This window comes from Panthera tigris, chromosome B1 (genome assembly GCF_018350195.1).
Source record: "Panthera tigris isolate Pti1 chromosome B1, P.tigris_Pti1_mat1.1, whole genome shotgun sequence".
In the NCBI taxonomy this organism is placed as follows: Eukaryota; Metazoa; Chordata; class Mammalia; order Carnivora; family Felidae; genus Panthera; species Panthera tigris.
The window spans coordinates 80020808-80041653 of NC_056663.1; the positions used below are offsets into that span (position 1 = coordinate 80020808).

General features: G+C 36.1%; 1 protein-coding gene across 3 annotated transcripts in view; it reads left to right on the forward strand.

Moving 5' to 3' along the window:
- The window catches only part of TTC29 (tetratricopeptide repeat domain 29), a 240511-nt gene that overhangs the window by 78420 nt on the left and 141245 nt on the right, over positions 1-20846 (forward strand). For all 3 annotated transcript variants that reach the window (XM_015541923.2, XM_007091756.3, XM_015541922.2), the window contains exons 7-8: positions 12253-12465; positions 18703-18788. In XM_015541923.2, coding sequence (XP_015397409.1) covers positions 12253-12465; positions 18703-18788 — 299 coding nt within the window. The remainder of the gene's footprint in view (positions 1-12252; positions 12466-18702; positions 18789-20846) is intronic.

The window sequence follows — 20846 nt, forward strand, 5'->3', positions numbered from 1 at the left end:
ACTTTCTCAACAGGGACCTCACAAAGTTGACCTTGTGGATTTATTTTTTCTTGATTTATTTTTATTAAGGTTACAATAAGAAAAGACTTCTGAAATAAAACTGGCCCTGACAAAATTACAAATAAAAAAATTGTATCTCCTTTTTTATGTCTTCTGTCATTAGTCAACCTCGCCAACCATTTGCCTTCATGGTCCATTGCCCAGCCCTACCTTGACCAAGATTCTCATGTGTTCAGTGAGAATCCCATTCCATCAGTGGATACTAGTGACATGACCCCCTCAAGACTTAATCTTCACTATCATTTTAGCCTATCAAGATTATGCATATAAAAGATGATTCTGTAAAAATTAAATTCATGTAGGCTAATACCATAGAGAAGGCCTTCAAATATGGAAAGCAAAATGGAAGAGAAAACAATCAGTGAACTGAATGTTGAGCAGGCAGATTTGGGTGACTTTATAACAAAGCTTTTTGTTATATGTTGAAATCCATGTGTGAATTAGGCTGTTCAATAATTGTGGGTGGAATACCTTAAAACAGGGAAAACTAGAACCAGGGGGAGGATTTAAAAGGCATTAAGACTGTTGAGAGGAATGGGCTGATATATTAGCTACATTAGAGCTTACATTATAGCTTACATTAGAATAAATGTAAAGGAAGAATGACTTCCAGACACTACAGAGGAGAGAGCATCAATATTCAAATATAGGGCAGGGATTTGGAAAAAGGAGGGGAAAAATGACCTTATATGCAATATATATAACAGTATATATAGCAGCTATATTCTATGTAAAGTGTATATTAATTGGTAAAAACAAATGTTAAGACAAGTGTAATATGGATAATTTATCAAAGAGGAAATATGATATGCAATGGATATATAGGAAAATAACCAAAAAATTGGTTTCTCAAAAAACCAATTTGAATAATTGTGAAATGCCATTTAACACTTATTAAAATACAAAAAAAAAAAGATCATGATTCTTCAAAGTAATTCTTATGTACATGATAAGGTACATCATTTAAATGGGTTCTGGAAAATAATATGGCAATGCATAGCAACAATAAAATTTGCCATCTCTTTTTCTCTATTAATGACAATTCTAGAAATTTTTTAAAAATTTAAAGATAGAATAATGAAAGTGTTAATTAAACCTCATTTATAATGGAGAAACAATCTACGTATACAAGCAATAAGCAGATGATTAAAGTATACATCCCCCCCTTGAAAAAATATGTAGTCATTTTAAATGCTATTATGAAAATATGTAATATGGAAAGTAGTTCCATTAAAATAATTTAGATAGTAGAAAAATTATATTTTTCTCTTTACCAGTGTGTAAAAATTATACATGGATATAGAAAAGGAGTAGAATGAAACTTGACCAAAATAAAACATTTTGATTGATTAATGATGTTATTGTTCGTAAATTTCAGATTTTTCCTTGTAGCATTTCACACTAATATAATATTTAGACCCTTAAAATAAGTAAAACATATATTGCATTACATTGCATTGTATCTTTCGCTGAATATCACTTTTGTGTTTCAATTACATTTTCAACATTGCTTTTGTATTTCGGGTCAGTGTTAGGATCACTAATCATCCTGGTTTGCCTTGGGTATGAGGGAGTTCCCTGCACTGAAGACTTTCAGTGCTTCAACCAGAAAAATCCCAGGCAAACCTGAATCAACTGGTCACCCTAAATATAGTGAAGTTTAAAATTTTCTTTTGTCTTTCTAAACCTAGCATTTGTCTCACAATAGTGAGATAATAACATCTTTGTTATTTGCTATTAATAGATTTTGACAGGCCTAATATGGTTCTTTTGGGTTTTAAATGCTTGTATTTTCTATTTAAATTGCTATCATATTTTAAAATTTGTAACAACAATCCCTCCATTACATACAGAATGCTGTAAGAGAAAATAGCACTTGAAGCAACAAAGGGCATCTCGTTCAATGTTTATCTTTGAAAATAGATTCATTGGTGGGCACTATGGATATTTTGTAGGGAAAAAAAAAACAAGCAAAAATAACTCCAGCAAATTTTCCCAGTGGCCGCTGCCTGTGTATGACCAAAGTTCTGTGTTGGTTCTCCCACTGGGCTCTCTAAGTCCTAGCATACTTCCCTATCTACTTACATCTTCAGTTTAACTACACAAGTTCATTGGAGCATTTTTTCCTCTTAATAGTTAAAAAAAAAAAATAAGTCCTATTTGTTTGTTTCCCTCTGCTTTTAAACTACTTGTAAATTTGCATCTTAGAAGTCCCTTGGGAGGGAACTTTTCCAAAAAGATCCTTTGGAAGACTGACCAAATTATTCTATTCAGGTTTCCTAGTAACTATATGAAGTAAAGCCAACCCAGAAAGTGCGAAGTATGAACTCTGATTACTCCAACATAGCCTCCCCCACTAAGGCTTTCGGGTTGACTGCAAGTCTATTGATAGCATTTTCCTGTTATTCTCTGCTTGGTTGTAATTCTTACTACTTCTACCACTGCATTTTTGGAGTATATTCCAAGAATGGCTTTAAAAAATGGGCACTAGCATACACTTTCAAAGGTACCTCTGACTAGATCAGTGTTAGAAACTGAGTCACTTTATATTTGAATAAAAGTGAATTTAATAATTAAAGTGTTTTTTTTCAGAAGTTAAGTGAATTAGCATTGCTATTTCTATATAAATTAATTGTCACTTTTCAGGGCATGTCAGTTTATTCTCCATCTACTGTGTGTACATGTTCATAAGACCTTATAGTATTTAATGAAGAGATCCTTTTTAAGTATTGATAGCCACAAGAAAATTATACCATGTTTGATCTGTGTTAAAGAATCAAAGTCCAAGATCTTTGAATGGAACTTAGAATAAAAATGTAATTAGGTTACATCCCTGAAGTCTGATATATCTTTAAACAAGACTGCAAATGAAACTTTATTAGAGCTTCAAATGAATTATTTCATTGCCTTTTTTTTTAAATTCATTTTCTTCCCCTTCTCTTTCATGTCTGTGTTACTGACATTGCTGCTGTATTTTACCTATCTTTTTCAGGGTGTTTTAATTATTTACTGCTTAACGAGCAGCACAGAGAGGAAGCCTCATTCAGAGGTACCTGCTCTGCAGCACGTTTTTCTTTTTCAAAGCTTTGCAAGGGGGTCTTGAGTAGCTGCACCAAGCCCACAGTTCTTGCCACACTGAATAAACTGTTCTGGAGGCAGTATTTCCTCTAACTGTCTGAGAAGAGGCACTGCCCTAGAAACATCTCTTCAGAGGCCTCACTGACCAAGGGTGAAAGAGGTATTGGATGAAAGTTGGATGAAGTGTGCTGTTTCACTGGTGCCTTGAGTGGCTCTTAATATTGAAGGAGTGACACTGTGCCGTCATATTTAGTTTTAAAGCATTCCATGTAGCAGACTCATCCAGCTTCCCTCCCAATGGTAAGTCTGAAAAAAAAAACAAAACGTAAAAGGGCATGAAAACTTACTGGATATCTACGAGGCACCAGGCACCCTGCATGGCACTGCAGCTGTTTTCATGCCCTTTACAACCACTCCCTGAGGCTGGCATTGCTATCCTTGTTTCAGAGCACTTATTGGTGGGAAGGGTCCAGTTATATCATGGTGTTGAGGCTCAAACCTTGGTCTCTGCCTTTAAGGTCAAACGTTGGACAGAGTTTCTAAAAAGGGGTCACTGGTTGGGGCGCCTGGGTGGCTCAGTCAGTTAAGCGTCCGACTTCGGCTTAGGTCATGATCTCACAGTTGGTGAGTTCGAGCCCCGCGTTGGGCTGTATGCTGACAGTTCAGAGCCTGGGGCCTGCTTCCGATTCTGTGTCTCCCTGTTTCTCTCTGCCCCTTTCCCACTCATGCTCTGTCTCTCTGTCAAAAATAAACATTTAAAATAAATAAAAATGAATAAAAATAAAAATAAAAAGGGCTCAGTTGAGCAAGTGAAGCCACTGTGGGCTTTGGGCATCAGCTCTGCTGCATACTTGGTGTGTGGGTTGAGGAAAAGAAACACTGAGGCTCATTTCCCTCATCTCTAAAGATAGTAATACATATATGTATGGCAGCTACTGTCATGCTAGGCACATGGTGAGTGTGCAACTAACATTGCTTTTCTCCCTCCAGACTCACTTAAATAGATTATTTTCAGTTTGTTTGGTTTTTGTAGTATCCCAGATAGCACATGCTTATTATCAATCAAAACAGTGGTGTGTTAGGGGAAAGTTAATGCTCCCCTCACTCACTTCTATCTTCTCTAAGTTCATTAGTACTGGTACTTTGGTATATGTGCTTCCATACTTTGCTCCTCGCCCATATAAACATATATACCTAATCAGAATGTGGTTTGCTTAAAATCATGAACGGTATATAATTCAAGTAAGAATTACATTGTTGATTAAGTCCAGCACTGTATGATTCATTAGTTGATCTAATATCAATACTGTCTTTATTTCTTCTCAGACTTTTAGGCTTGTCAATGCTTTTTACTTAATATTTTAAGATGGGGTGGCAACGATTAAAGTAAAACAATTTATTACACGAGGGAAATGGTCAACTTTGTAAGCTCTACAATGGCTAGTAGTTACTAATGTAACTACCAATTATTTATTAGTACCAATACTAATGTATTGTTTATACATTAGAGAAGTGTTTTACATTTTTAAAAATTATTCCTGTAATTTTGAGACTTATAATTATTTAAGAACAAAGATGCCTAACGCTTAATCTTTAGAAGCTACAAAACTTTGATAGAAACCAGTTATTTGAGGTTTATTACGTCATAAAGCCGTCAAGCTTGTGTACCATTTCCATCACTGACCACAATTCACCTATCTAAAATCATAAACAACAATAACTAATATCAATTCCTTAAGAATATTTTAGAAGCGCAGGATAACCTTCTGGATTTTAAAAATTAACATAGTCATATTGCCAATATCACGGATAGACCCTCTGTGAGTTTCTCCCACACCTGTCTTGCTGTCTTCCTGGGATCCCTTTCATTGTCTGGTTTAGTGACCCATAGTTTTTAATGGGGATATGGTAGCATTCCTATCATGTCCATCTGAAATCTTTGTTCAAAATGATAAAGGAGATTTTCCATTTTTTTTAAAATAGCCTCTCACATATCTTCTAGGTATCCCAAAGTAGCTACTCAAAAGTTATGGGCACATTTTCTTCCTGGTTTATTAGGGATGTTGTTGAGTTACAGAACAAAATCTTTGTTTTCCAGCTTTCTATTTTGCAGTGGTATGCAGTGGGTTATAGTCAGAACAAATCTCCTCTGACAAGAGATAAACCCTTGCAAAGTGATAGTTTCCACTGGGAAGTGTGACAAGCCCTTAACTATTTCAGCATGTATAGTGCCATTATAATTATCATAATTGAATGTAAAAACCTAAAGATGATATAAATTGTTCATGCAGTTAAACTGAAATGGAAAGCAATGTCTTTTGTTTTTACAAAAGAGCAATAACATTTTTCTCTTTTTGCTACCGTTCAATATTGCTCCTAGCAGATTTTATGTCTACATTGTATGGAATAGTAACTTAATGCCAAAGATGTCCAGTAGCTCCAGATTAAAATGTAATATAATATACATAAAGCTTTATTGTTCCTTTAGGTTGTTGTTTTAAGCTAAAGTGGAATATTTCCCTAAATTCCTCAACAAATGTGCCCAATTTACAACTAAATATGCTTAAGACTTATACCAGTGCTGCTGAAGAAATAAGCCTTATGGACCTGTCAAATGATTTTCATGCAATTGTTTCTGTAGCATTATTTTTACTGGCAAATGTACAAGTTGATAGAAAAGGAAATAATTAGCTACTTTCAGAATTGCTGATGCATGGAACTAAAGAAGCCCAGTCTGTGCATCTTAGAGATTGTGACATTTTAAATTACCTGAATAATACCGGGAGCCATCTTTGGACGTAATTAACACCTTGCCTAATTACTGTCAGGTCTAGACAGAGTCACACTTTATTTATGAAATATTATTTTATTCAAACTTGCTTTCACCCTTATTATATTGCAAAGTTTAGATTTGTGTGCTGTTTTCTTAAGTGGAGCAACTTCTTTTTTTTTTTTTTCTTTTTTCTTTTCCCTCCCCCTTCAAGTAATCAATGCACTGCTGAATGAGTTCATTTTAATGCACTCAATCATGCCTCTAATGTTCGTAGCTTACGGGCGCAAGCATCAGTAATGCAGGAATGTTATATGGCTTTAGTTTGGGCCATTTCATAAAATATTCATGGAATCAAAAATGTGCATCAAAATAGCGGCTGGGAGAATTACATTTATGTTCCTGCTTTTATGGCAGCTTCACATTTAAACCCATTTGTGTTAATATCTAGTCAATCTTCCTACTTTAAAAAAAAACTAAAATGGGAGAGATCATATACATTCTCTTTTGCTTAATATTTGTTCTAGACATCTGCTGTGATACCACAAATATCTATAAACTTTCAGAGATGTTGTGAGGGAAGAGGGGTAAGCAACAATTTGGATAATACCCAAATATATAAAATCTAATTTTCTGTACATAGCGTTTGTCTTCACATCCTACCAAGCATTTTGCAGTTTACCACATTGTTTGGGTTTTGTTTGTATTTTTAAATAAATGGATGGATTTCTTGTTTGTGTGGGCTCTAGGTAAAGTGAGACTCCTTTGTAACAGTTTTATTTTAAGAGTGTACTTTCCTTTAGGTGAAAAACTATAAACACATACCAACCTCCTTATTGTTTATGTAGATGTCATGTAATTGTTTAAAAAAAACAACAATAACAACTGAGTCTTAGGATATTTCTATCCATACCTGGACACTCTCGTTTTAAACATTTGTTCAGTGTATCTCCTAAGTGTTTCCTGATAGTACTTCATATGATTGAGTAAACTGATTACTAACGGTATTAGCAGAGGACCATTTGACTCCCTCTAACCAAACATTTTGGCTCCATGTTCTTCCTTGATTCACTTGAAATATTAGTGAACTCTCTAGAGTTTTGCTTAGCATAAAACCATGCATTCCATGCACTTAGTTGAGCGCTAGTTGTCTTCCTTATTGAGGTTACTTCTGTGATCTCTGTTACACACGACAATAATGAAGATTTGCTGGAACATGAGAAAGCTCACGTACCCCCAAAGACCTTACACATCGATGACTATTCCTGAGGGCTTCTCTTTTGTCTCCTGCTTTCAGTTAACTTTTACTTTTGTGGTACCTTGGTGCAGTCCTTCTTCTCCCTGCCCTCTTCTTCATTGGAAAATAATGTTACCACTTGATAATTCCAGTTGTCTAGACACTTGTCCTTCTGCAAGATTGGTTGTAAGATCTGGAGGTCTCAGCTGGTTCTGATGTTTAAAGTTTATATGGTAACAAAAGGTAGACTGTATATGAACACTTTAAAGAAGTTACAAAGAGATGAGCGAAGAAACTGGTTCATGATCTTCACTTATTTTTATGTTTTGCTTTGTTGAAGTGACCACCATCATGATAGCCCTATATTATATTTCTCTCAAGTACATTAAATTTAATTTTTTCAGATAAAACAGGATGCATTGTCTTAATAAATATCTAGTCTTTTTTTAATGTTTATTTTTTTGAGAGACAGAGAGAGGAGAGAATGAGTGGGGGAGGGGCAGAGAGAAAGAGGGAGACACAGAATGTGAAGCAAGCCCCAGGCTCTGAGCTGGCAGCACAGAGCCTGACATGGAGCTGGAACTCAGGAACTGTGAGATCATGACATGAGCCAAAGTTGGAAGCTTAAATGACTGAGCCACCTAGGTGCCCCTATCCAGTCTTAATATTAATATTGGTCTTTACCCAGAAAGCAAGAAAATCTTTAAAATCCTATTCACAGTTGAAAATATAAATTAAATGGAAATGTTTCCATTGTTAATCATGCTTAAAGGGGAATACTTGCATATTTAAATTACTATGCCCCCTTCATAGTATAGACTCTATTTTAACATTTTAAAATCAAATGTACCATATTATAGTATGCACTTGAAAATTCTGACCAGCCTTTAGAAATTGTAGCCAAGTCTTTTGTGTGCTTATGGTAATTTGGATCAAATCCTTACTGGCTTATTTACTGGTCTGTTTGCCACCAAATAACTTTAGAAAGCATCTCTACATCTGAGAAGGATTGGAACACTCTACTTTCTCTGTTTAGGCACTTTGGTTTAAAACAGAATTCCCAGTGATCTCATCTGTGGCAAAGTGGTTAAAAAAGAGGAAGTGAATCTATGAATAGCTAGATGTGGCCACAGCTAAGTCTGGGCCACTCTAGGAATTCCAGGTGCTCCATGGATATCACCACATGGTTTATGGGACAGATGGGAATTTAGATAAAGGATGCATAGCTGCTTATACATCAAACTCCTTCAGAAAAAACAATCAGAAGTACATCAGGGTCTAAGATCTGTTCTTTTATGTTAGAGATTACCTGCAACTGCCTGAATGGAGTCAAAGAATTATAGAAATTGAAGAAACGAGAAATCATATAAACCCTAACATTGTTTTTAACCTGAGAGATTTATATCCAGAAAATATAACTTACTCTACCCAAGTCTCCCAACTCTTGGTTTGGTGACTAGCACCTAATATGGTGAGCCAAGTGGTATGGGTTTTTGATGATTCTGGGTGTAAATCCAAAATACCACTTTTTAGCTATTTGAGTCATTTAACCTTTGTGAACCTCAGTTACCTCTTAGTGTAAAAGCAATAATCGTAATTACTTCATTAGTTTTTGGAAGGTTAAATAAGATAGTGTATGGAGAAAAAAAAATCCTCCATCTTGATGAGAACCCAGTAGGCCTTCAGGAAAGAGTACCTTCCTGCTCTCTTTCACTTGAGCATCTTGGACCAGGCTCCTTCATCATGGGAGACTATAAGTTTATTCTTCTGAGAGTTGAACCTTGGCCAATAATCATGACCTAAGTAGTACACTGATACGAGGCCTCAAATCTTCAGCAAAAATCAAACTCAACCTCATTCCGAGGTTGCCTGCCATAGTAACCAACTGAAACACATGTCCCCCAGGCCCCCTTTACTTCATTTCTGCTTAGACAGCCTGTCCAGGATGCTGAATAGTGCCAATAACATAGACAGGAGTCTGACTGTTATGGAATACAAAGACATAGCCCCCACCTTTTCTCCACTCTTCCTTACCTTCACCCCCTCTCCATTTCCTCCATCTCTCCTTTCCCTACTTTCTACCCTTCCCCCCCTCCCCCTGCCTCTTCTTTCTGCTCCCTTGTAGATGAAATCTTAGACATGGCCATCAGTTCTTAGAATTCTATTTACATCTTTATGCCTCATTTGCATCTCGTTGTAATTAGTTGAGTTATCCAGTGCTTCACCTCCTGGCTGTCCTCCTGGAATTCTTAGTGAATCTGTTATTTTATAACACAACTTTGGATCCTCTTTCCATCTGGTTACTGTGTGTAACCACAGATGCCATTAGGTCCTTGCTAGCCTCCTTACAGTCCCAATTTTTTTTCTGGAACTATCTGGTTTACTCACAGTTTCCTGTATCTATCTTTCCCTATTCACATGGCCAAAGAGAAATATGTACCTGTACTTTATGAGTAGATGGAAGCTGGATAGAAAAAAAAAAGAACAACTCTGATATACATCTTTCTAGGAATACAGAGCTACACTTTACAGGCAGAAATATAGTTAACAGAGGAAACATAACACACATATATGTCAGTGCTCCATTTGAGTTAAAAAAAAAAAAGATGGTCATGGGTATTTGGAGAAAGGTGTTTCTGGTGAGAGGTGCTATAGGAGAGACATGAGAAACTGCCTGCTCTTGTGGGAAGTAAGAGAAAAATCATTGGTTAAATGTGAGGAGAGATTAGAGCAATGAACTTGAACTTTGAGTATTTGCATCAAAATGAAAAAGGATTGGACATTATTTTAAAAATAGCTTTTATCAGGGGCACCTGGGTGGCTCAGTTGGTTAACTGTCTGACTTCGGCTCAGGTCATGATCTGGCAGTATGTGAGTTCGAGCCCTGCATCGGGCTCTGTGCTGACAGCTCAGAGCCTGGAGCCTGCTTAGGATTCTGTGTCTCCTCCTCTTTCTGCCCCTTCCATGCTCATGCTCTGTCTCTCTATCTCTCAATAATGAATAAACGTTAAAAAAATTTAAAAAATAGCTTTTATCATATATTTTATTACAAAATAAACATATTTTGATGATAGAAACATTAGAAAATGCCAATAATCAGAAAGGATAAAGAAACCATCCATTACCCACAAAATACTGATAATGCCTTGTAAATATTTTCTGATGTTTTCCAGTATTATCACAAACACCTATACATGTGAGGAGATGCTTTCCTATAGTATCATGTTTATGGCTTAGTAGTCTTTTACCATGTGAAAATTTCATAATACAAGTTGCTAAACATCTCTGCCATACACATTCCCCTCTCTCTGTATGTATCTTTGCTGACATGCCCTCCTTCTACACGGTGCAACAGGGGCTCAGACTGGGCATGTCTTTACTCCTTTTTTTTACAGATTATTTGCTGATTGCCCACCTCTGTTGTATTTCTTTGTGAATGTCATTCTTATTTATGTGTGTATTCTTTATTACTTAAGTACTAATTTTGATAGCAAATTCAGGGCAGAAATAGGGGGACATTATATGCAGGAGTCATGGCAGTGGCTTCAGTATCCTGTATTATCTAACCTGTGATATCTAGTAAAACCTAAGTTAAGAAACTATATTGAGCCTGATAAGACCTGCATTGGCTAATTTAATTAGCCTTGGCAATATTGTTAATAAAGACTCAACTGCATCTTTTGCAGGGAGAGTAAGCTATACTTAGAGAATACTCTGTGTCAGCTATTGAACATGCATTGATTCATTTCTCACAATAACACTTTGAATAGTTACATCATCATCCTATTTTGCAGAAGAATTAAACTCTAGCACAAAGAGGGTAGTAATTAGCCTGAGGCTAAACAGCAAAAAGGGTAAAGCTGGGATAGGAACTCAGTTTGGCTGCTTGTAACCTGCACCCCCTCTTAAACACTACTGTTGGAATGCCTACATACAAGTACCTTTCCAGCTAATTTCAATTTGGGTGGCTCCAATACCATAAGAGTATTTGGACTCCAAGATATTGTGAGGATTTTCACAAGGCAATTCGCATGTAAAATACAATCGATCCACAGCGTGGAACCGCAAACTACCCTTCCAGAGGTATGCTTGTTCCTATTTCAAGGAGCAAAATGACTTGTAACTTATGGAAGTTAATTTGGAGTTTTGGCTTTGAGAAGAAATATTTTGAACTGTGTTATAAAATTTAATCCAGAAATGCAGTTAAGTGGTATTTTAATTATGAAAAACTAAATGGAATATACAAATGCCTCTATAATAATTGAATTTGAAATTTGTAACAGACACATCCTTACTCAAGATACCTGAATTCTTCCTGGGAATGAAGCAGATGCTGTCTGTTGAAAAAGTAGTGCAGGAAAGTGGTTGAGAGTATGGGCTCTGGAATCAGACTGCCTGGATAGATTACCCCACTAAATATGCAATCATGGGCAAGATTCTTTTTTCAGAAAAGTTTATTTATTTATTTTGAGAGAGAGAGAGCACAAGCAGGGGAGGAACAGAGAAGGAGGAAGAGAGAGAATCCCAAGCAGGCCACGCATGGTTAGTGCACAGTCCATTGTGGAGCTTAAACTCACAAACCATGAGATCATGACCTGAGCTGAAGTCAAGAGTGGGACACTTAACCGACTGAGCCACCCAGGCACCCCCATGGGCAAAATTCTTAACCTCACTTTCTCTTCTGTTAAGTGGAATCATAACAATCCCTATTTCACAGGAGTGTTTTGAAGATTAAATGAGAAATTCATATAAAGCACATAGTACATTACCTTGCATAAGTAATGTTAAGTAAAGGTTAGCTAATACCATTGCTATTAGTAATTACTACTGGGTTTTCACACCGTTTCTAAACATGTGTAATCCTAGTCAATTTCTGCACGCCAAAATACATCCCTCCAGCAGATGTTCATCCAAAATCATTGCTGGATCTGAGGTCCAAATTGGGAGAGCTCCTTTCCCAGCTTATATCCTCTTCATCCTTAGAAATTCGTAACTGTATTCCATGGTTTCTACTTCCCTTTCATTGTAACACATAAGATATATACAAAATTTTTGAAAATATGTTCTGGCCTGTGGTTTGTATTTATGAATGGCTTTTATTCTTCAGGTCAGCTTCTGGAAGCTGCTGAGCATTATGAAGCATTCCATCAATTGACGCAAGGGCGGATATGGAAGGATGAGACAGGCCGCTTTCTCAACTTGTTGGCCTGTGAGAGTCTCCTGAGGACTTACAGATTACTCTCAGACAAAATGCTAGAAAATAAAGAATACAAACAGGCCATCAGAATTCTAATAAAAGCTTCTGAAATAGCCAAAGAAGGTGGGTGGAAAAGAACACTCTCACATTGCTTCCTTTAATGGGCAGGCGCTGCTTGTCCCAAGAGTGAAGTAAAAATCGTCAAGTGTTTGGGTGATTATTTCCTATGAAATGCAAAGACAAATGCCATCAATATACTTTCAAATTTCACTGTAAAACAGAGGAGCCTTAGTGCTGACAACAAGAAACCCATTAATTTCTTGAAAGCTTTGTCTCCAAAATTACAACCCTCTGGGAATAGTGTTATAAAACAACGAACCTATAATGAGAAGGTAAGGTCATTTGCAAAAGTTAAGGGTGTGTGTGTGTGTGTGTGTGTGTGTGTGTGCGCGCTTGTGTATGTGTGTGTTTGTGGCCATATATTTCTTTCAATCTGAGAGAACTTTCATTGTTTGTAAATTCCCTATTGTCAGGTAATAGGGAAGATAATGATAAATATGTAGTTAAGAGTAACAGGAAAATAGAATGCTAATATATTTTGGACCTCTGCCTGTCAAAGTTTGGCCTCTGCACTGGCATCATCAGCATCACCAGAAGCTTCTGAAAAAAAAAAGCAGCATCTCAGGCTCCACCCCAGACCTATTGCCTCAGCATCTGCAGGCTAGCAAGTTCCCCTGGTGATGCATACGCACACTTACAGCAGTAAAAAATGCTTTCATGAGAGCTGATCATATCCTTAATATTCTATATCATTTGTATATGTATAAGATATAAAGAAAAAAATTGGAACACATACTCATAAGCTTTTACTTTGTGAAATGCGAAGATATTTTATTACCATAATTTATCAATGGAGTAGACTTCATGATGGAGAAAAAGATGCTGTGCTCTTTAAAGTGTATTAGCTTGAGGATATGTTTAATTGATTAGTTTATCAAGTACCATATGGTTTATTTGGAATAAGCAGGACCGAATTTCTGGTTGTGATTTTAATTTTCTAAAGAGTAAAAGTTAACATCTTATTCTGTTACTTCTTTTTAATGGTATTAGAATACTTACAAGAAATAACCCTCATTGAAAGACGTATCCCATTGAATGAACTGCTTTTGAGTGACTGGTGATCTAGTACTTTCCCCAAAGGGGTAAAAACTGACATAAACCGTTAGCTCTTAGATGAATTTCAGCAGCTAACCTTAGTCACATAGAAAGTTATGTGGAATTTCAATGTAAAGTAATTTATCAATTAGGAAAAGGTATTTTGCTTTAGGTTCACATTTGCTAAATGATTGTAAGGCAGTTTACAAAGAAAGGAAGTCTCCGAGGGTCTCTTCCCAAAGTCAGGGTCTCCCCGGCAGTCTCCTCCTTTTCAAAAGAATCTTTTGCTTTCCCAAGGACAGATAAGAAGAGGAGAAATCTTCTTATGCTTATGTAATAATTTTTTAACATCTTTTAACACTCATAAATATTTGCCCCTATACTTTCCATGTAACAAAGTAGATAGGTTAAGGGTTGGCACAGTGTCTTACAGAGCTCTGACAACAGCTGAACGCCCTGGGACAAAGCCTTTCTTCTTACTGTTACCTCCTACTTTGGTTAGGGAGCCTGAAGCAGCAAACTGACAATTGCCTGCATAAGGCATGCCTCCCACATTGGTTTATGTAATATTTAAGGAGCAGTGACATCCACTGTGGGCCAACTCTTTTACTAGGGCACCTTGGTATAATGCACAAGTGTAACACTGGCTATACTCTTAATTGTATATTCTATTATTTTCCTATTTCAGTCATTCATTGGTCTTTATTACATTCACAGAGTTGTACAACCAGAAACACTAACTCGGTACTCACTAGAAGTCACTCTCCATACTTTCCTTTCCCTCTCTGCTAGCAACCATTAATCTACTTTCTGCCTCTATGGATTTACCTGTTCCAGAAAGTTCATATAAATGGAATCATACAATGTGTGCCCTTTGTGTCCAGCTGCTTTCACTTAGTGTAATGTTTTCAACGTTCATCCATCTTGCAGCATATATTACTACTTTGTTCCTTTTTATGGCCAAATAATATTACATTGTATGCTTTTATCATATTTTCTTTATCCATTCATCAGTTGCTGAACATTTGTGTTATTCCCACCTTTTGTCAATTATGAATAATGCTGCTATGAGCACTTGTGTACAAGTTTTCAATTCTTTTGTCTCTAGACCTAGAAGTGGAATTGCTGGGTCACATGGTAACTCTATGTTTAACTTACGGAGGAGATGGCATGGAGTTTTCCAAAGTAGCTGCCCGATTTCACATTCCTACCGGCAATGTGTAAGGGTTTAGTTACCTTACACACCCTTACAATGTGTAAGGGTAAAGTTTATCTACTTTCTCACCATCACTTCTTGCTGTCCTTCTTGTTTATAGTCATCTTAGCAGGTATAAAATGGTATGTCATGGTGGATTTAATTTGCATTTCCTTGTGAGCTAATGATGTTGAGCATCTTTTCGTGTGCTGATAGGTCATTTGTATATCTTCTGTGCGGAAATGTCTATTCAGATTCTTTGTCCGTTTTCAGTTGGATTGTCTTTTTATTATTGAGTTGTTTTAAATATTCTTTATATATTCCAAGTGCAAGTCCTTCATCACTTATATTCAAACCCACTTGAAAATGGTGGGTTTTCTTTTCACTTTCTGATGGTATCTATTTGAAGTACAAGTTTTTAATTTTGGTGAAGTCCAAAATAATCTATTTTTTGTTTTGTGGATTCACTTTGTTAATATTTTGTTGAGGCTTTTCATGTCTATATTCATAAGAGATCTTGGTTTATAGTTTTCTTATGATGTCTTTATCTGGTTTAATGTCAAAATAATACTGGCTTCATAGAATGATTTGGGAAGTGTTTTCTCCTAACTTTTGGAAGAGTTTGTGAAAACTCGGTATTGATTATTCTTTAAATGTTTGGTAGAATTCACCAATGAGGCCCTCTGAGCCTAGAATTTTCTATGTGGATAACAGTTTGATTACTAATTCAATTTCTTTACGTATGGATTTATTCTGATTTACTGTTTCTCCTTGAGTCAATTTCAGTAGTTTATGCCTTTGTAGCAGTTTGTCTATTTCATCTAGTTTGTCTAATTTATTGGTATGCAATTTCCATAATATTCCCTTTTTTATTTCTGTAAAGTGTGTACTGATCTTCCCTCTTTCATTCTCTATTTTAGTAACTTGAGTCTTCTTTCTTTTTTTCTTTGTTCAGTCTAACTTTAAGGGTTAGTCGATTTTATTGACCTTTTCAATGAAACAATTTTTGGTGTTGTTGCTTTTCTCTGTTGTTTTTCTAGTCTTTATTATTTCCTTCCTATATATATTATAAAGACTCTAGTCTTTGTTTTCCCTTCCTTCTGTTTGCTTTGGGTTTAGTTAGCTCTTCTTTTTCTAGTTTTATAAGATAGAAAGATGTTCCTTATTTTTTAAAATAGGCACTTGTAACTATACATGTCCCTTTATGCAATGCCTTAGCTGGATCCCCTAAGTTTTGGGTTGTTGTTTTTTCATTTTCATTCATTTCAAAGTATTATACAGTCTACCTTCTGATTTCTTCTTTGATCCACTGGTTATTTAAGAGTGTGTGTAGGGGGTACCTGGGTGGCTCAGTCGGTTAAGCATCCGACTGTTGATTTCAGCTCAGGTCATGATCTCATGGTTTGTGAGTTCTAACCCCACATCAGGCTCTGTGCTGACAACTCTCAAGTAAATAAATAAATAAACATGAAAAAATTTTAAAAAAAAGAGTGTGTTTAATTTCCACATCCTTGTGAGTCTCCCAAATGTTTTGTTATCTAGTCTCAATTTCATTCTCTTGTGAATACCATCTTCTCAGTTGGATCTCCCACCCTGATAACTGCATTTAATACTGAAACCTGCTTTTTTCTCTTTACTCCCACTTAGCACTCTCAATTCCTCTTATCCTGCTGAAATTTTTTTCTCCTGGAGCACCTATCACCATACAATTTACCACATAATTTTACTGTGTTAATTTATTTTGTATCTCTTTCTGTCCCTTCCCTCTAAAATGTAAGCTTTCCAAGGACAGAGAATATTTCTGGTTAATTTACTGGTGTATTCCAAATTCTTATAGCTGTGCCTGACACAGAATAGGTCCTCAAAAAATATTCAGTGAATAAATGAATCAGTGAATGTGTTAGCCAAATAACAAATGGAAGTTTTAAGACACATTTTAATGGAACATTTGAGTTATTGCCAAACACAATGTCTCTATCCATTAGACCCCCATAACCCTCTCTTTAGATTTGCTATAAACGTACCAGTATAAGAATGGACAATTTAGGTCTTGAAAATAAAACATAGTATTTCCTTTAACATGAATGATTATTGATTTGGATAGCAAGGCCAATACTAATGTAACTCACTCAAATAAAGTACATAATATAAATAGTATTTTGCCCTTTTTTCCTTTGGTATATGTGTCATTCAACTTTAATAATGCTAACATTTTCCTCCATTATTTTATGCTTTCACTTTATCTTGATTGTGTTTCAATTAGTAAGCAGGAAAAGTTCTCATGCTTAAATCCTATTTTAAAACTAATACTTAGTGTGACTTGACTGTTCCAATTAGCTACCTCAAAATCTTTTTATCAACAAGGGTCAATTTTTCTTTTCTTTTCTTTTCTTGGCTGCCCTTTACATATAATTGGGTCCAAATGGTGATACTATATCAGCACATGCCACTGTTGGTACTTTAACACAGTGACAACATTTAATAGATCAAGTGCAAATTATAAATAATCAACTTTTAATTATCCAAAAGTCAACTTCCCCTGATAGCCTCTCCCTCCTACCCCATCTTTCCCTTCCTTAGTCCCATCCCTAACCTCAGCACCCATAAACTTATAGCAGAGGAAGAGCACCCAGCTAAACTATTAAGAGTTAAAATTCCCAAGACTGGATCACTGACATCATCAACTCTGCTGAGGTGAGATCTTGAGGGTATTATTCTCTGCAATCAGTGAAATGGCTTGAGAATAATAATAATCATACTGTCATTGGCATTTGCCATCCTGTTTTCTTATAGTCTTTCAGTTGAGCCACTGCTTCACAAGTGGTAATTCAAATATTCTTTTAATTTTTATTTATCTTTGAGAGAGAGAGAGAGAGAGACAGAGCATGAGCAGGGGAGGGGCAGAGAGGGAGGGAGACACAGAATCTGAAGCAGACTCCAGGCCCCGAGCTGTCAGCACAGAGCCCAAAGTGGGGCTTGAACCCACAGACCGTGAGATCATGACCTGAGCTGAAGTCTGATGGACGCTTAACCAACTGAGCCACCCAAGTGCCCCCACAAGTGGTAATTCAGTGAGTGGTAACAGTGAATGCGGTATGGAGAGCTGTGAGCTCCTGCTGAAGTCCATCATGGGTTGGAGTGCAGAGTTCAGGGGTAGATCTACCAGCATTTGTATTACCCAGGAGTTAGGTAACACTAAAAGCCAAAAAGTAGAAAAAGGATGGTATTCTTCTTAAAAGTAAGAGCCTTTAATGGTTCTTGTAAGCCCATTAGATTTATATGTTACATTTAGCATATAAATGTAAATAAATTATGTATTTATTAGGTGGTATGATGTATGTCTCATTGAAGCACATTACACATCTACACATAATTGCTTGGGAAAGAAGATGTTTATAATTCCTGGAATAAAACACATTCACAGAAATTAGAAAGACTAGATGCCTTTGAAAAGATGATGAAAAGCATTACCAGTCATTAGCAAAGAAAAAATGTGTTTGGATTTCAAAATATCTATGGAATGGTGTACCAAGATGTCAGTCATTTTCACTCAAGTTTTAACCAATAGCTTTTAGATTGAACCTAATCAAAACAATAATTCCTTAATTTGCTAATTATCTGCCCTGTAGAAATTTCACTGAATGTCCGTCTCACTGTGTATATGTGTTTGTGCACTATGGAAAGCAATAGCAGGATGGCTTTAAGTCTTTATGGGTGGAACAGTATGGAAATTACATAGGAATGCCTAACTAATATTACTAAGCTGTATGTGTATGTAGAGGAAAATGCCTCTTAAATACATTGCTAAGGCACCTTTCTCTAACATTTGTGACTCAGGTAAATTATATTAACATCAGCCTTTTAAAACTGGCACATAGTTAGGCTTCAGGGATTGTTCACAAATCTGTACACTTTGTTACAACTTTCTACTATCTTAAAAAATGAAGATTCTGTTTGTTGTAATGGGTTTCTTTCATTCCATGGCAATGTTTCTACATTTTCAACTTTAGGAAGTGACAAAAAGATGGAAGGGGAAGCTTCCTATTACTTGGGCTTAGCACACCTAGCTGCTGAAGAGTATGAAACAGCACTAACAGTAAGTTGAAGTAAACTTGTAATCATTGCCACTTTTAGTTTTTATTTTATTGTGTTTAGTTTATTTTATTATATGTTGTTACAAACCCAGCAGAAATGCATGGACCTGTATGTATTTAGAGAGACTAAAGCAGAATAGCAATTCTAGAAGCAGGAAAAAAATGGTTTTATTGTTTATAGTTAAGTAATGTATAATCAATTAGCATGAAGTGCTTTAGGATATATAAAAGTTAAATATGTGGAGTAAAGTGACCCTCTACGCTCACTCCCCATATCATTGAGGACAACAGGATATGGGTTTAAATGATAGCAAAAAGGAAAGAAAGAAAGAAAGAAAGAAAGAAAGAAAGAAAGAAAGAAAGAAAGAAAGAAAGCGCCAAATTACAGTAAACTTATAATATGATTTGGGAAATTTTGCTTTAAGAAAAACTATGGTTGTTAAGCAATTGAGCGAATTTCATTGCTGTGGACCTCTAGTTGGAGGTTGGGAAGGCAGCAAAGGTGGAGATCACTGTTAGTTCCAATCTGAGAAGTAGCCTGCTTCATGATAAAAATAAGTGCTTGCCTATTTCATGATGAGACTTCTTGTGTTTGGCTAAAATGAACAAAAAGTGTCAAGAAATATCTTTTCTGTATTATAACAAATCTTTTCCTTCATTTTTGTCTTACCTCTAATATATTTCAAGCCTCCTATTTCATTGCACATATCACTCTTGTAATAATTTTATCTGATATATGATATTGGCTTTATATTCAGCTTTGAGAATTTCTCATTCGCTGATTTAGAATAATCATGCTATGTAGAATTCTTACATTTGGGCTAGATATGTTTCTCTGTCACCCTTAAAATTGGGTCATCATGGGGAACTTGGGTTTTCCTAGATAACTCTTCTGCTTAATAATTTTTGGTTAAAATTACATACATTCAGCAATGCTGTGTTCCAGGTACTTTGGGGAGCACAGAGGCCAACACTTCCCTTTAGGAGCTAATTTAATAAAGGTGGCCAACTGTAAACATAACTATAGTTCAAAGCAGGATGAACAGGGGTTTTCTTTTTTTATTTTATTTTATTTTATTTTATTTTATTTTATTAATTAATTGATTAATTTATTTATTTTTATTAAATATATGAAATTTATTGTCAAATTGGTTTCCATACAACACCCAGTGCTCCTCCCAAAAGATGCCCTCTTTAATACCCATCACCCGCCCTCCCCTCCCTCCCACCCCCCATCAACCCTCAGTTTGTTCTCAGTTTTTAAGAGTCTCTTATGCTTTGGCTCTCTCCCACTCTAACCTCTCTTTTTTTTTTTCCTTCCCCTCCCCCATGGGTTCCTGTTAAGTTTCTCAGGATCCACATAAGAGTGAAAACATATGGTATCTGGCTTTCTCTGTATGGCTTATTTCACTTAACATAACACTCTCCAGTTCCATCCATGTTGCTACAAAAGGCCATATTTCATTCTTTCTCATTGCCACATAGTACTCCATTGTGTATATAAACCACAATTTCTTTATCCATTCATCAGTTGATGGACATTTAGGGTCTTTCCATAATTTGGCTATTGTTGAGAGTGCTGCTATAAACATTGGGGTACAAGTGCCCCTAAGCATCAGTACTCCTGTATCCCTTGGGTAAATTCCTAGCAGTGCTACTGCTGAGTCATAGGGTAGGTCTATTTTTAATTTTTTGAGGAACCTCCACACTGTTTTCCAGAGCGGCTGCACCAATTTGCATTCCCACCAACAGTGCAAGAGGGTTCCCATTTCTCCACATCCTCTCCAGCATCTATAGTCTCCTGATTTGTTCATTTTGGCCACTCTGACTGGTGTGAGGTGATATCTGAGTGTGATTTTGATTTGTATTTCCCAAACAGGGGTTTTCTGAGTGCAGAGGTTAAGAGTGGTTGGTTCCAACACTGAAGATCAGGGAGGTTGTACAGGGAGCTTTTGAAGAGCAGGATTTCTATAGACAGAAAGTGAGGGTGTTGAGGATAATATCAAATATTAGACACACACACACTCTGTGAACGTACTCGGTATGTTTGGGAAGCAGTG